Source organism: Leishmania infantum, chromosome 26, assembly GCF_000002875.2.
Source record: "Leishmania infantum JPCM5 genome chromosome 26".
Classification (NCBI taxonomy): Eukaryota; Euglenozoa; class Kinetoplastea; order Trypanosomatida; family Trypanosomatidae; genus Leishmania; species Leishmania infantum.
Window position 1 is genome coordinate 255,059 of NC_009410.2, and position 10,699 is coordinate 265,757.

General features: G+C 61.2%; 4 protein-coding genes across 4 annotated transcripts; all 4 read right to left on the minus strand.

Annotated features, from left to right (window-relative positions):
* Window position 1: 1 nt before the first annotated feature.
* Window positions 2-2,227, minus strand: LINJ_26_0870 (chaperone protein-like protein; the record flags this gene model as incomplete). The annotated part of the gene is made up of 1 exon (XM_001470393.2): window positions 2-2,227. A coding segment is annotated over one exon (2,226 nt), but the record flags the coding sequence as incomplete, so codon positions are not given.
* A 1,224-nt stretch (window positions 2,228-3,451) lies between these two features.
* Window positions 3,452-4,657, minus strand: LINJ_26_0880 (conserved hypothetical protein; the record flags this gene model as incomplete). The annotated part of the gene is made up of 1 exon (XM_001470394.1): window positions 3,452-4,657. The coding sequence occupies one exon, from the start codon at window positions 4,655-4,657 to the stop codon at window positions 3,452-3,454; it is 1,206 nt and encodes a 401-aa protein (XP_001470431.1).
* A 766-nt stretch (window positions 4,658-5,423) lies between these two features.
* LINJ_26_0890 (conserved hypothetical protein) lies at window positions 5,424-5,939 on the minus strand (the record flags this gene model as incomplete). Its single annotated transcript, XM_001470395.1, has 1 exon — window positions 5,424-5,939. One exon carries the CDS (start codon window positions 5,937-5,939, stop codon window positions 5,424-5,426), a length of 516 nt encoding a protein of 171 aa, XP_001470432.1.
* A 1,098-nt stretch (window positions 5,940-7,037) lies between these two features.
* On the minus strand, window positions 7,038-9,107 carry LINJ_26_0900 (conserved hypothetical protein; the record flags this gene model as incomplete). Its single annotated transcript, XM_001470396.1, has 1 exon — window positions 7,038-9,107. The coding sequence occupies one exon, from the start codon at window positions 9,105-9,107 to the stop codon at window positions 7,038-7,040; it is 2,070 nt and encodes a 689-aa protein (XP_001470433.1).
* Window positions 9,108-10,699: the final 1,592 nt, after the last annotated feature.

Below are 10,699 nucleotides of genomic sequence, written 5' to 3' on the forward strand. Positions count from 1 at the left end.
TCGCGGCGTGTTCCGTGCAGTCGTCGCTGGTATCATTGTCATCCTCCGTCTCCGCAACGGTACCCGACACGGCGCGCAGCGTCCGCGCAAGTGTCTTGGAGAAGTCAATGGTGCCTGCCTTCGTCAGGCCTGCCACGTTGTCCGTCGCGAGTCCATCCAGCTCGTCCAGTGCCTCCTGCAGCTCCTTCACAACACGCAGCAGCTCCTCCTCGTGGTCGTGAAAGTTGTGCACCATGTACTGCCAGAACTTCAGTTGCTCACTGAGCTGCATAATCCGCTTTTCCTGCATGCCCTGCTTGCGATTTGAGTCGGCTGTGACACGGCGCATGACGAAGTTCGCTTCGCTCTCGGCCCGCTCGAGCAGCAGTCGACGTGCGCACGTGGCCTCGAACTCCACCAGCTCCTTCGCGTAGTTCGCGATCTCCTCGTCAGAGAGCCCCTTGGCACGACCGCGCCATCGCGTGCCAATCGCATTAGGGTTCACGGTGCTCGTCATGAGCTTGAGATAGCGCCACAGCCGGCGGACGATGCCGCCGCCCTCGCGCAGTGACTGCACCGTGCCACTGACGAAGCGGGTGCTAGCTGTGAGCTCCGGAAAGCTGCCCTGCAGCATCCCACCGCGGATGCCGGCGCCGAGCGCGACGGCGTAGTCAGCCGGGCACGTGTCCTCCCGCACCACCTTTTTCCCGAAGTACTCCTCGAGCAGGTGGCGGATGGGCGGGTCACGGGTCATGGCGCCGACCAGCAGGATGTTGTCGATGTCCGCAGCGGCGTAGCCGGTGTGCTCGAACAGCCTCTCGATGCACTGTAGGCAGCGGGCGCGCAGTGGGCGGGTGAGGGTGACGTACTCCTCGTGCGTGAGCGTCGCCTCCAGCGGCACAATGTCGCGCAGCTTGTCGGAAAAGTGGAAGGCACGGTTGTAGCCGTAGTAGGTCTCGGTGGAGTGGGTGAAGTGTATCTTCGCCTTCTCCGCCTCCAGGATCAAGTTTCGGAAGGCCGCGACGCCTTGGCCGACGTTTCCCTCTTCTTCTTCGATCGGCACGCGCCACTTGCTCTCAAACTGCTTGGCGAAGTGCTGGGAGAGAACCGTGTCCCAGTCGTTGCCCCCCAGCATGGGGTCTCCGTGCGTGGCGACGAGGTTGAACATTTGCCGGTAGCGGTCGTGCTCCATGATCGCACAGTCGAGTGTACCGCCACCGAGGTCAAAGACGAGAGAGCGCACGTAACGCTTGTTGCCGTATGCATCCGCTTCAGGAGTAGAGGACGAGGACGCGCCCGCCACCGCCTCGGAGTTGCCGCCGCTACTGCTACTTTGCGCTGCGGAGGCAGCGGTAGCGGTGGCAGATACAGGTGGGCTGGCCGCCGCACGTTGCTGCGCATCCCTCTCCTCGCGCTTGAGCCTTTCCAGCACCGTGTACGCCAGGCACGCTGCCGACGGCTCGTCAATGATCTCCAGCACGTCAAAGCCCGCACAGAGCGCCGCGTCTTCGGTGGCCACCTTCTGCTGCGGTGTGAAGTACGCCGGCACGCTCACCACGGCCTGCTGCACTTCCTCGCCCAAGAACTTCTCGGCTTCGCTCTTCAGGTAGCGCAGGAACATGGCAATGATGTGCACAACTGTGTACGTGCGCCCCATGATCTCCACCGCCACCTCGCCCTTCTCGTTCACCGTTAAAATGTTTGTCTTGGACAAGTTCGATTGCACGCGACCAAGCTCGCCAAAGCCGCGGCCGATGAGCCGCTTGCCACTGCAGAGTGTCGCGCTGGCGCTCGTGCGCGCACACGCGCGTGCCTCCTCGCCGAACATGCGAATCTGGTGATTCTTGTCGAAGGTGATGGCCGTCGGGTACACCCACGACCCCGTTGGCGACGGGATGATCTTCGGCCGTCTCGTCGCGGCGTCAATGTAGCAAATACAGCTGTTTGTGGTTCCGAGGTCGATACCGATCACCCGCCCGCTACCCCGCTTCTCCCGGGTGTCCTCCTTGACGACATAGTAGCGGCTACGCGTGTCCTCCTCGAGCTTGCGGCGCCTCTCCGCTTCCATCTTGATTGCGTTCTGGTAGCTCACCGTCTTTCCCGGTCGGTTCGGCAAGCCGGACGACGGCCCGACCGAGCTGTTGGCACCGGGAGCCCCCATCCCTGGTGGCATCCCCGGCATTCCGCCCATGCTCGGGTTGCCCATTTGCAGCAATGCGGTGCTGCGACGAAAGACGTGGCGGTGCATGATGCTGTATGCGTGCGTGCGTGCATGCGTGGGCTTCCTCGGCTTCTGCACGCTCTCCCTCACTCCGTAAGAGGGAGTACGATGAGCTAGGGTGGCAAAGGGATGTATGGCCGCTACTTGGAGTGTAAGCTACAGCGGATGCGTCGTGGCGAAAGCAAGCAGAGAAAAGGTGTGCATGAAGCAACGACGAGACTAGCAGCACTAACAGACATGTGGCGGAGCGGCGGGGTGGGCAGGAAACGATATAAAGAGCTCAAAGTTGTGAGTGAGGATTCTGTTGATGGAGTTGCAGCGGGCGATGAGTGATCTGCTGCAAGACAAGCACGGAGATGGAGGGAGAGGGGCAGCTGAAGACTGAGAAAGAAGGTCTTTGCTTGTAGGGATACAAACGTGTGTCTTCGCGCGCTGCGTTGTGAGCCTGCCCGTCTCGTAACTGGTGTGCGTGCGCGTGTATGTGGTGAAGCGCCTCCTCACACATACACGCACGCACAAAGAAGGACGAGAGAGAAGGCATGTGCACGAGTAAGTAGCAGATGAATGCATACCGGCGGGCATGGCTGTGCCTGCGTTTGTGCTCGCGGCCGAAGAGGCGGGGGAGTGGGGAAGAGCCATGAGAAGAAGTGTAGTCAGCGATGCGGCATGAGGCGAGAAGCAGAGGAATAGATGCCGAGTAGCGCAACGTCACGACGCCATTCTGGCGCCCCCCCCTCCACCCCGATGAAACGCCCGACGCCAACATTCCTACGCCCGGGAGTCAGCACCCCCGTCACATCCCTCCCCCTACCTCTCCCGCCTTGCACAAAGAGTGGGAAACAGCACCGACCTTCACACACACACACACACGTATACAGGAAAGCGTGATGGAGCTTTCGCTACCGGTGGCTCACACAACGCCTCAATGCGCACACGCACACACGTGCGGCCATTCCTGTGCCCGTCGTCTCCAACGTCAAGTGCTGTGGCATTTTCGTCTTGTTCTGCGTGTGTGTGTGTGTGTGTGTGTGCGCAACAACACATGCGCGCATACTGTGCAGCACCGCCGCGTTCATGGCACGGTCGTTGGCTGCAGCTGTGGGGCCAAAAAGAGATCAGGATGAGTGAGCAGAGCACCCAAGGGCAGGCACACGTGCACAGAGAATTCCAGCAGTCTGCGCATGGGCAATCCGAATAATGCCGCTCTCTCGCCCGCGATCCGAGAATGGCTGCGGCCCTACCCCGCTCTCACTAATCCGAGTCACTGTGAGTGAGCCTGTACAGGCGTTTCTTTAGCCGCGTCTTGTGGCTTGACTCGACGTGCGGCTGCTGAACGAGTATCGGCAGCAAGGTGGCCTCAACCAGCGGCAGCAGGAACAGAAGACGGCCGTAACCCATCTCCTCCAAGAGAAACTCCACAAGCCGCACAGCCAGGCGCAGAAAGCCAATGTCGAGAAGGCTGCGCAGCACACGTGGAACGCCCGACTCGTAAAAGTTGAAGGAGTGGTAAGTGGGAGGTGGCGGCGGGCAAGCACGTCGCACTTGATAAACGCTGTTGCCCTTGACGTCGTCGCCGTCGACATGGCTGCGCGTCCCTGCAGCAGTTGGGCCTGTGGCAAGCTGGGTAGTTGCGGCGGCGGTGGTGGGCATCCGGTAGAGCTCGAGCAGCGCGTACCGCTCCTGCCAGGCACGATGACGGTCCAGCACACCACGCTCCTCCTCGTGCACGCGCCATCCGAAGAAGCGGAGCAGTACCACATAGCTGTAGTAGATACGATCCATCAGTCCAGGTTCTCGGACAATGGCGAGATCGCTCTCCAGTAGGGGGCGGCGGAGCAGCAGCTCGTACAACTCGGAGGCAGAGCAGGAACTCTCAAAAGGGGCTGATGCCCCTTCCTCGGAGCCGGAAAAGTCTTGCTGCACGTGCGAGCTACACTTGCTGCTGCTGTTGTCTTGGCCAAAACACAAGACGGCGGGGTCAGTCGCGCCCGCCTCGTCACCCCAGCGGCAACAAGGGAAGAGCAAAGGTAGTAGCACGTGCCAGTGGAGGCGCAGAAACTCAAGCCCGTCAGACGACGCTAGCTGCAATGCGTAGTTCTCGTCCGCCACATCGCCCAGCCCGTTCACGGCTGCTGGGGGGAGAAGTGCCTGGTGCAGGCCGACCACCGAGAGTGGCGAGCCGTGAGACAGCAGCGAGGGGCTGCCGGTAGTCACCTCAGCTGGCGTTGCGGATGCCGGAGCAGAGACAGCCTTGTCGCCGTTGCTACCGTCGGTACTCGAGATGACGTCGTCGAAGACAGGATCCGTTAGTTGAGTGAGGCTCCACATGCCACGGTAGAAGCGAACGCTGGGGTGGTGCTCGGCAGCGTCCGTTCGGCTCTGCCCGTCTCCCTCCACTGCCTCATCGGCAGTTGAGGCCTCGCAGCAGTGTTGCTGCTGCTGCTGATGTAACTCCATGCCCTGCGCAGTGTAGTGTGGCGGATGCGGTGCAGGAAGCAGTAGCGACGGGCGTACATAGCGAGCTAGGGAGAGAAGAGGCACAGAGAAGTGGAGATAGGCAGGGGACGTGAGAGTAGAGAGGGAGGTGAGCAGGGCACCAGCAACAGCCGCAGCATCACAGGCCAGTACCCGTGGGAGGTAGTCAGCGGCATACAGCGCGTCTGTGCCTATGTGTGCGCGTGTGTCACAACTGGAGAGCGATGGAGAGGAGACGGGAAAGTGTAGGTGGGTGGGACGGGAAGGGGGTACTAGGCGATAGACGAAGGGCACTCATGCCCGACTCTCGCACAAACTCCAGCACGTGCCTGCACACGTCGAGGAACGTCGTTGAAGTGCACCTCCCGTGATCGAGATATCGGTCATAGTGTGTCCGTCGCAGGCTTGCGTCTGTCTCTGTCGGGTTCTCCATGCGGAGAATGGAGGAGAAAAACGTGGGCGCCGGGGTGTTTTATCAGATTAAGCGGAGACGGATGTGCGCACACGCACGTGTGTGCGTGTGCGCGTGCGTGAAGAAAGACGCGGCCGCCTCGAGCAACAATGCCTCAAAGGATGGAGGTGTGGGGTAGAGTGGTGGGAAAAGTCCTCCAGAAAGAGGGGAAGGAAAGGTGGAAAGGGGGCATCGTGAAAGAGGAATGCGTAGTGCGCCTTATCGAGAACAGCACGGGAGAGGTTGAGCGAGGCGACCCGTTAGACGCGTTGGCGCTGTCTCGCCCGCCCCTTCCTTTCAGTCCTCCTGACGTCGATAGGGATGCAGCTGAGGCAACTGCACGACTGGCCGCGCTACGGGAGCGCCACGGTAGCGCCCACGAAAGAGCTCTGTGTCGCTGTAGGGGGAGGGAAGGGTGTTCAGTGGCTGCGGAGCACAGTCCACTGCGGCACCGGTTTTCCACTTGAAACCAAACTGCACAATGTCCTTGAGCAGACGGCGCTTCTCGTAACTGCGCACGTCGGCGATGGTGCCTACAAGCTTCTGGTTCACGAAGAGAAGCGGGAGGGCCGGTGTGCCGGCTCTGATGATGAGCTGCTCGCGCAGCGAAATGGCGTGCACGTGGTGGTCGAGCTCCACGACCTTGAGACGGGTGGCATACCAGGATACGTAGTGGCGCATGTGACCCGTGTCGATGGCTTGAGAGCCCACCGTGAAGACGATCGCCCAATAGCGTTTTAGGTACTCATCGAGGCTGCTGGACAGGAAAGGCCGAAAGCGCGCATCGGCGCCGCGGACGCCGTGTGGGCTCATCTCTGCGGTAGTGCGCAACGGAGGAGTGGCAGCAGCGTCTGCGCAGGCGCGTGCGGAAGAGGCGTGCGGCTGGAGCGTCTGCTTTGCACCGCTCACAAGCCACGCCCACCCAGAGAGCCGCACCAACACGCTTCCTCCGCTTCGTGCACAGGTGCGCCTGTCCCCTCACCTCTTCGCTCGTTTTGCGACGATGTGCGTCACTACTGGGTTCCTCCCTGTGCTCTGATGCTGCCATCCGTCCGAAGCGCACAGGCACACAGAGGCATGCAGACACGTACAAGACGCCGAGAGAGAGAAAGACGGGGATGGGGGAGAGGGCAACGTGACGCACATTGAAAGAGAGAAGAGGAGGACACGGGGCAGAATGCGCTTGCGCCATTTATGAGACGAATGAGCACAACGCCAGCATGCGCGGTGCCACCATCGCCGTGGCGAGAGTGGCCCTTGATGATGGCCATGGGAAAAGGCGAGGAGAGGAGGAGGAGGACAAGCGACCTCTGGGGAGGGAGGAGGGCTGCTGAGGCGTGTCTCGGCCCGCGCTTGCAGGTTTAAGTGATGAAAACGAAGAGAGAGAGCAGATGGAGGCTCCGTACATAGGAAAGGCTTCTACACTGCCCTCGCTCACCTACCTCGCCACCACCGCCAAATCGTGCAACGCGGGGGAAACGTTTGAAGACCCGTCTCTCGGCCACTTTGGGCGAGTGCGTTGCGGGGTTCCCACCCTGCCCTTCCACCGCTTCCGCCACCGCCACCGTCCCACCTGTACCCACCTTGCTCACGCACAGATCCGCTTCCTTACCTCTCGCCCTCTCGCGACCATCCTTTTCTCTGTAGGGTGACTACTTCTGGTCTGTGATATACACCGCAGCACACGCACACACACACGTACACATAAACTTACAAAGAGAGGGAGATCGAGGGAGGCACGCGTTGACGCCCTTGCGCACTTCGTCGAAAGACAACGCCGCCCCCCCCCCCTTCTCTCGCTGTCCCTCCCTTGCCGCTACAGTTAATTCATGTTGTGTGTGTGTGTGTGTCCGCATGCGCGCAAGCGCACCAAAGCGTGGGCTCTCTTCGCTTTCCTCCTCGTCCCTGTCCTTAGAGGACCCCCTCCCTCGGTTTCGGCAAACTGCTCTTGGTGATGGAGGCCACGGTGTGAAGGTCGCGCTTGTCGAGGCCCATCTCCAATGCCAGCTGACGCGTTCGCAGCGGGATAAACTGATTGTCCGTGCTGACCTCGCGCATCATGGGCCCGCAGGAGAGCCGGTGACCCTCCCAGTGCCGCCACTCCACCGGCCTGCCACAGTCCAGGCAGAGCACAACTTGATGCTTCTCCCTGTGCGGCCCCAGCAGCTCGAGGGACACGGTCTGGTTGCAATCGATGCACCAACGCACCGAGTGCACGCACGCTGCCCAATGCTCGAAGAAAGAGTCGGTCGGCACGAACTGCTTGCAGTTGCGGCACCACTGCTCTTTGGCGGTGCTGATCGGCTTGCCGCTGATCTTGTGGTAGTAGATGCGTGTCGGCTCGTGCACCATGCCGTCGAGATTGGCGAAGTCCGACGTGTTGCGAATGGTGAAGTCCGAAAAGCTGCGCTGATGCGCGAGGAGGTTGCCGAGGTCGTTCGTGTCCGCCATGCGGCGCCCGTTGAGGTTGACAAAGAACACGTGGGGATAGGTGAGTATGTTCATCGGGCAGATACGCTTGCGCGGGAAAACGGGGAACTGCTGCAGCTCGTATCGGATCTCTGGGTAGAAGGGGTGGTAGCACACCACCCGCATCCGGGGGATGTCGACGGTGCGGTGCTCACGAGGGAAATGGATGGACAAGAAGTGCGGCCCCACCTGCATCACCTCGCCAACCGCGCCGCCAGGCACCCCGTAATGCTCCTGGCCATCGAGGAGGAGGTGCACCCGACTACCAACGTCGACGCTGAGGGAGTCGACCAGTCCTACCGATGTCGCCGAGGAAGAGTGTACAAGCATGTTCACGAGGAAGTTACCCATCTCTGTCCGCTTGAGTTGGCGGTAGCGCAGCGGCATCTCCTTTACGGCGGGCTGGCGAGGAAAGCGGAGCATCATGCGGGTGGCGACGAACGAGTTGGAAGTCATGTCGTCGTTTAGCAGCGCCAGCGCAGAGGAAGAGGACGAGAGTGACGTCTGGCCTGAGGCGGGATCGTTGACCGCCCCCTCGTCATCCTTTGTCGCTTCGAGCGCCCCTTCCGGCCCGTCGGGCGAGTCGGCAGCCACTGCCTCGCCCGGGAAGCTGGCCCACTGAGCGATGCTCATGGCGTCCTCCTCCTCGATTTCACCCTCTTCGTCTTCGCCTTCCCTTGCTGTCGCGGTGCCCTTCTCGGCTTCCGTCGTGGAGCTCGACCAGGAGAAGAGCCGCGACTCCGGCTTCTCCTTCATCGACAACTTTTCCAGCTCCTTCATCTGCGGCAGCGTTAGTGCACCATAGAACGCCAGCTCGGTTAAGCGCCGCAGCTCCTTCTCTTTCTGCACGTGAGACTTGTGCAGTAGCGTCTGCAAAGGAAATAGCACCTCCCACTGCTCCAGCTGGAAGAGGTAGCCGCCAGTGTCGCTGGTGGGATGGACGGGCAGCCGCCAGAAGTCGGCCGCGGCATACACACGCAGCCCGCCAAACGGCGTGCTCGGCTGCCCACGCAACCGCCGCGCCACCGCGTCCATCGAGAGCAGCACCGTCGGCTGCACAAGCTCTAGCGCATCGAGTATCAGAACATCGATGTTGCAGAGGCTTGGAAGGCTGCTTGCGAAGGTAGACTCCACGAGGCGCACATGCCGCTCCAGGGTGCCTTCCAACTGTTCCTGTGAGGGCAGCTCGTCGCGGCTAACACGCATCCCGATGAAAAAGTTGATCAGGTACCCATCCAGCCGCGCCGCCCGCTGGTTGTCTGCGGAAACGAAGGCCACCCGCTGCCCCTTCTTTTCGCACTGCAGGCCTATCGCCTTCAGCAGATTCAGCTTGCCGGTCCCGTGGTGGCCGCAGAAGAGTACGTTGCATGCAGCATGCCGCGCCTCTCTCGCTTTCGCTTGCGTCGACGCAGCGCCAACGTGGTGCAGGCGGCGGAAGTCGCCGGCAAACCCGGCCGTGTCCACCTCGCGGAGGAGGTGGGCAAAGAAGCGCGAGAGACTGCGCTGAAGCATGACTCGCGGGCGCAGACACACACACGCACACAAAGATGGCAGCCTGGCGCACGTTATCGTGCACTGTTGAGAACAGCAGGAAAGGTAAGTACTGTGAAAGGGAGCGGGAGACCGTGAAGGATACAGCAACAGAATGCCCCCCCCCTGCTTTCACTCCTTGTCTTCCCTCTCAATGAAGGGAGGGGTAGGGCGGAGAATGGGGAGGGCGTGGTTCACGAGCCCAAGACAGATGAGTCTGTGTCCGTCAGAGGGGGGAAGCGAGCAATGTAACAACGCAGCTATCGACAGCAAACGACATCAACGGAGTTTTCCGTTTCGGTTTCCTTTCTTTGGCTTTAGTGTCTGTGATGAGGAAGATGAAAAGTCGTGTGTGTGTCTGTCGGCGTGAGAGAGTCTAACGCGTCATGTACAGCAACGCCGCGCGCCCCTCGACCCGATCTCCTCCGCAGCTCGGCGTAGACACCCACAGACACAACGGCAACCAGGGAATCACGGCTCTGTGCTCCGCTCTCCTGTCCTTCGTGTTCGCCCAAGAGACCTCTCTCTCCAAGTGTCTGGCCTGCTGTATGTATATGTGTGGGGGGAGGGAGGGAGGAGACACCGAGGGGGAGGAGCAAGTGGGTAGGTAACTACTCTTGCGGAGACAGCTGTGTGAAAGAGGGGAGGAGGGGGAAGATGAGGTTGAGAGTGAAGGCGCGTAGGAGAGGGAGTATATGAGAAGCAGAGTGGGTGAGCGGGGCGGCATGCACCACATGCGTCAGCGAGGGAAGGGAGGGGGAGGTGCGGCAAGCGAGCGAAAGGGAGAAGACGGCGTGCCAGAAGAGGCACACGACGTAGCAAAGGGTTCTCTGGATCTGCGAGAGCGAAGAGGTGCACCGTATGCGGTGGAACATGTCAGAGTGCACCGTGGTGTCATTGCCACTCACATCACCGTGCAACAAACTCAAGCACACGCACACACATGCGTGTGCCGTTTCTTCTCGAGGGAGGGAGAGGGAGCGGCGGCTCTCGCCCGGCTCACCTTCCCCCCCCCACCACCCTACCCCGCCTCTGAGCCTTCAACGGCCGCGCGTGCCTGATGCCCTCGACGCAACTACTCGCGCCAGTGAAGAGGTGCGAAACGCAGCAAGCACGCCAACACACACACACACACATCGGCGTGTTCCGCTGCGAGCCGCGCCACGTTGGTCTTGGCACCCGTCCATGGAACCGCGAGCATGTGCGGCATCAGCCGAGCCTCTCGCCCTTCTTGTTCCTATTCGCCCATGTCAGACAACCACCCACACGCAGGACGTGATATGCCGCCGGCGAACGGCATACGCGCACACGTGGGTGGGCAAGCCACATACACGCACCCTCAACAAAGCAAGCGGCGGCTACGTGTAGAGGATTTGCGGCAGCACCGATAACCTTCGCCGCAGGTGCCCGATGGGAAAGCCGTGGGAGAGGAAAGGGGAAGGGGGGCGGCGGCATGGAGGTCTGCCATTGCACACCTGGCAGCGCTCCTATCGCCCAGGGCGAGGCGCGCGCTGGAGCTTCACGTGTGCCGGGCTCAAGGACCTGCTCTCCAGAGAGATTGTTTTTTTCCTCGC